The 4,478-nt window shown below is 37.4% G+C and overlaps 1 protein-coding gene across 6 annotated transcripts in view; it reads left to right on the top strand.

Moving 5' to 3' along the window:
• The window catches only part of LOC129567456 (nuclear factor of activated T-cells 5-like), a 33,760-nt gene extending 29,282 nt beyond the window's left edge, over positions 1–4,478 (top strand). For 5 of the 6 annotated variants that reach the window (XM_055444333.1, XM_055444336.1, XM_055444331.1 and 2 more), the window contains 4 exons: positions 1,349–2,770; positions 2,876–3,053; positions 3,134–3,411; positions 3,534–4,478. In XM_055444333.1, the coding sequence (XP_055300308.1) occupies positions 1,349–2,770; positions 2,876–3,053; positions 3,134–3,411; positions 3,534–3,544 (1,889 nt within the window). In that variant the 3' untranslated portion in view covers positions 3,545–4,478. Of the gene's footprint in view, positions 1–1,348; positions 2,771–2,875; positions 3,054–3,133 lie in introns of all 6 variants that reach the window. The other variant, XM_055444335.1, reaches the window with a different exon arrangement.

Here is a 4,478-nt window from a genome sequence, read left to right as displayed (position 1 = left end):
TGTTCGTAAATTCTACGAACGAACGAACGAACAAACGAACATGTTCGCATACGAACGAACGAACGAGCGCTCGTTGACCGCTCTGATTCAAACCAATCACTCACTCATTTTGCCTTCATTTCATCGTTGACTCTCTCGTGAGAATCGATGCTTCTTTCAATAAAAAAAAAATAACAACCGAAAAAATTAAAATGAACGGAATAATTAATTTAAAAAAAGAAGAAAAAATACACAAGATTTTTTGTTTTGAATTTTTACAAGAAAAACGGTTATTTATTGGTTTTTCATAATTGACTTTCACATAAAAATTCAATTCATAGCAATTAATTTCCTATTTATGCCGGTGGTATTGATATTGAGGTCAACCGAAAAGTGATGCGGATTTGATGAGTGGACGTCAATTCAACAAGGCAACGGGAGCAACGTTCTTATTTATTTTGTTTTTAGTTTTTAGTTTTGGTCTAGTTATTTTATTTTCTTCATTCCCGTAGACTTTTCAGCTAAATACCGACCAATCGACCAATGCATCCGCATTACATTTGCACTAATTTAGTTTCTGTTTAAGAATTATTGTTAGATTTGATGATCATCTTTTTCGTGCGTCTGGTTGTATTGTTTCAGTATTTTGTGCGTATGATGTGAGCATGCGAGTTGTTCGGGGGAGTTAGTGCGTTACGTGTGTGAATTCGTTTTTATTTATTTTTGGGCAATGTTTGAGAGTGGCGTTGATGAGAATGCGTTGTTTTACACTGGCCTGCACCAATGCTTTTAGCTATCAATGCATATCACGCAATTTAATGTATTTTCTTATCCATTGAATGGCTGCAATACAACTTGAAATCCTGAATGCTTGAAATCGCTAATGAATTGGTGGCTTTTTGCCAGTGCAATCACACAGCAAGCATTTTCAATCGAATTGAATGTTTCATTGTTTTCATTTTTATTTTGTGTTTATTCAGATCAAATTAATTGGAATGCCCTGAATGAATGCGATATTGATATCTTAAGTGTGATGGTTTGCCTGCTCTGATTGAATTTGTTGTGCAAATGAGATGAAATGATGATCAAAAATTGTATCTCTTTAACCGATTGCAACCGATCGAGAGCATGTATGTGTTCTCAATATATCAAACTTTAAGTGGGGAAATGTATTCGGTTAACCAGATGTTTAATTGAATATAAATTTTACTAGTTGTTAAGTTTTACAGGCGCTTTAGCAATCCCAAACTGATGCCGAATTTCAAATAACCATCAACAAACTTTCAATTATTCTTGTAGCAATTAAGCCCCATTTAAGTATAAATAGTTTTCTACTATTCGATGATAATTAATACTGTTTTCTCTGCAGATATGGCATATGGAAACGAAGAGTCACGTTCGATGTCGCCAACACCGTCGCCAGTGTTGAAGAATGCACCGGATACTTGCCAAACGTTGATGCTATGGGCCAATCATCTCAAGGAAACCTCTAATAAAATCGATGCTGGAATTATGCCACCACCGGCAACCACACTCCCGTTGAACATTCGTCGTACATCACTGACCGGGTTGCTATCGTGCGGATCGGCCGATCAGACATCGCCACCAATACTGAAATCGGAAATCATGGACGAAAACTCGCAGAATTCGATCCTATCAACTGGAGCAGAGAGTTTACACGATTCAATTGACTATGTCAATGAAAACTCAATGGACGCCAGTAATCCGGCAACGCTCATGAATACGTCACCATTGGATATGATGACCGGCGGAGCAGTGTTCCCACCACCGCCGCCGTTAATGAATATGACATCCACCTCACCGATCAATGTGGTCGATTTGCGAGTGAAACAGGAAGAAGATTTGGCTGTACAAATGCAAGACTTAGTTCATCCGAATTTAGGTGAACCGCCAAAATTAATATCGGTCGTTTCTGATCCAACATCGCTAATGGCACCATTCGGTCGACCGAAAATCAACGACCTCAAAGTTCAAGTGAATGATGTTCCAATGTTTAATGCATCCACCACTGATGTCATGCTGCACAACAATTTGGGCACACTCAATCAAATTGTCGTTCCGACGATGACCACCAACCAACAGATGCAACAAACAATGGAGCAGACATCGGTTTTTGCACAACAAGGACTAATGACTGAAGCTGGAACAGCAAATGGCCTGAATCACATGCTGAGTTTCCCCAGCTCAACGCAAACCATTTCACCGAACATTTTAACCACAAGCCCAACAAATCAATCGCCTCTCTCAACCGATGTGATGCTCAATTCACAATCGATCCCAACGATTAACACATCACCCACAAACATGCTCACTGCTGTTGAACCAGTAAATAATCCAACTATCGAATCTGACATCATTATGAACTCGACCATTTCCCCTACAATGATGTGCACCAACGCAACTGGCGATGCCACCAATCTTATGCCGAATCCCGTTGCAATCGGTGATGCGCCAATGCTGGCACCATCGACGCAACCAACTTCCGAGGCTCTGCTGAACAATTTCATGCATGTCGATCCTTCGCTTTCGATCAAACAGTCCGATGCGGCTGTTAAAAATATGATCTTGAACGCGGCTGCTGAAATTTTATCGTCCGAACCGAACAGTATTACTCCCGAAACTGCAACCAATGCACTGATGTCATTGAACACGGAACAAGCGCCGCAAACAACAAACGCGAGCCCACCATCAATCACCAACATTCTGACGCACAGCGACTCAACATCGTCGGTCGTCGTTTTGGCCGGTAACAATAAACTCATTCAAAATGGTAAGTTTCCGAAGAAAATGAAGTAGTTTTGCATTTTTGGAATAAAGAATTTTTTTTTTTGAATACTTTAATTAAAAATTTATCCATATTTGTCTTTTTCTTTAGTTGTGGCAGCTGCAGCCGCTCAAAATGCATCTGACATCATTCAAAATCAAGTGGTTACTGATCCAAATCAGTTTCAAATCGGATCACAGCTTGTAAACGTTCAACCGACGACAACGGCTGCATCGGCAGCAGCCGCCAATCTTAGCCCAGCTCAGCAAAATCTCTTGAATAATATACAGTGAGTATTGAAGCAATTTCGATAGTGAAATTCCTGTTTAATATTGAGTTTTATTCAAAATTTCCTTCTACTTTTCACAGACAAGAAATCTGTGCACTATCCACCGAAACGATGTCATATGGCAATCAAATCTCACCAAAACGCGACGATTTAGATTCTCGACCACGAAAAATTTCGGAACCAATGGCAACTGATCCAATTATACCAGTTCCACAAACACGAGCGATCGTTACAAATGTTCCAACCGTTGCAACAAACACAAATCCACCAACAACTGGAACCATTCCATCGGATCTTCCACTATCAATGTCCGATCATGATTTGATCAGTTACATTAATCCAAGTTGCTTCGATCAAGGTAACCTTCTAAGCTATAAATTTGGTATCGAACACAACCGCTCAACAAATTATGAAATTCATCATCAATTTTTTGAATCAAACCCATGTAATTTTATTCTGATGTTAATTCATTCATTTTAGTTCAACTGTAAACAAGTAATCAACTCGAATGGAAACACCAAATTTGATTTTAAAAAAAAACCAATTCGTCTATGTGCCTATCGATTGAGCCGAAGTCCTGAAGAAAAAATTGAAAGAAACTTCGTCAAAACGAAAAATTGCTCAGTTTTCATTCGCTTATGCTGCTGCAAACCAATATCTTTGTGTCAACCAAAAGTGAAAATGAAGAAGATACCGGTGGAGAGAAAGCGATGCAAATACGCTTAAAATGATGTGAATGTAGATGTTCAAAAGCCAACAATTTTCAATTATTCCATGAGGAGGATCCGCGCTCGCATATGTATTTATGAATATCAACAGCAGCTATGCGACTTAGCCGAGGACATTTGAGACATGAGAAAAATGTGTGAATGTTATTAGATGTTTATTATTATGGTTATTCTTATGCGCAACAGAATTTAAAAATGAATTCACATTCAATGAATTTATAGGGTACGAATGAGATAGGAGAATCTAATTAAGCAAACAACTGAAACAATTGAAGTAAAGTGAGAAAGGGAAAGAAAGAAACACAGCAAGAATATATTTATTTTCTTAATGCGAATTAGATTTTTTTCTAGATTTTAAAAGAGATCATTGTTCACTATTTTTTATTATAAACTAATCAAGTAAATTCGAGTATGATCCACTATCAAAAGAAAACAAAATTCATATAATTTTCGGTGAAGAAAACTACAACAACAAAAAAAAATCCGTTTTTTTTAAGTTACAAAAAAATTTTCATTTCTTTTAACTTATATTTGGAATTCACTGTCAGTGCACTGAATGATGCATAGAAAGAAACAACCGGTCGAATTGTTGAAAAATAGAGCAAGAGACTGTGTGAAATTTCCAACGAGAAGCTCTGAATTTAAAAAAAAAAAAAAAAACAAAATAAACAAAGATGAATTATCAATAAAAAAAAAA

Source organism: Sitodiplosis mosellana, unplaced genomic scaffold (genome assembly GCF_009176505.1).
Source record: "Sitodiplosis mosellana isolate CC-2019 unplaced genomic scaffold, AAFC_SMos_1.0 Smas_scaffold_11, whole genome shotgun sequence".
Classification (NCBI taxonomy): domain Eukaryota; kingdom Metazoa; phylum Arthropoda; class Insecta; order Diptera; family Cecidomyiidae; genus Sitodiplosis; species Sitodiplosis mosellana.
Note: the sequence above shows the minus strand (reverse complement) of the source record. Positions and strands in the feature narration are given on the sequence as shown.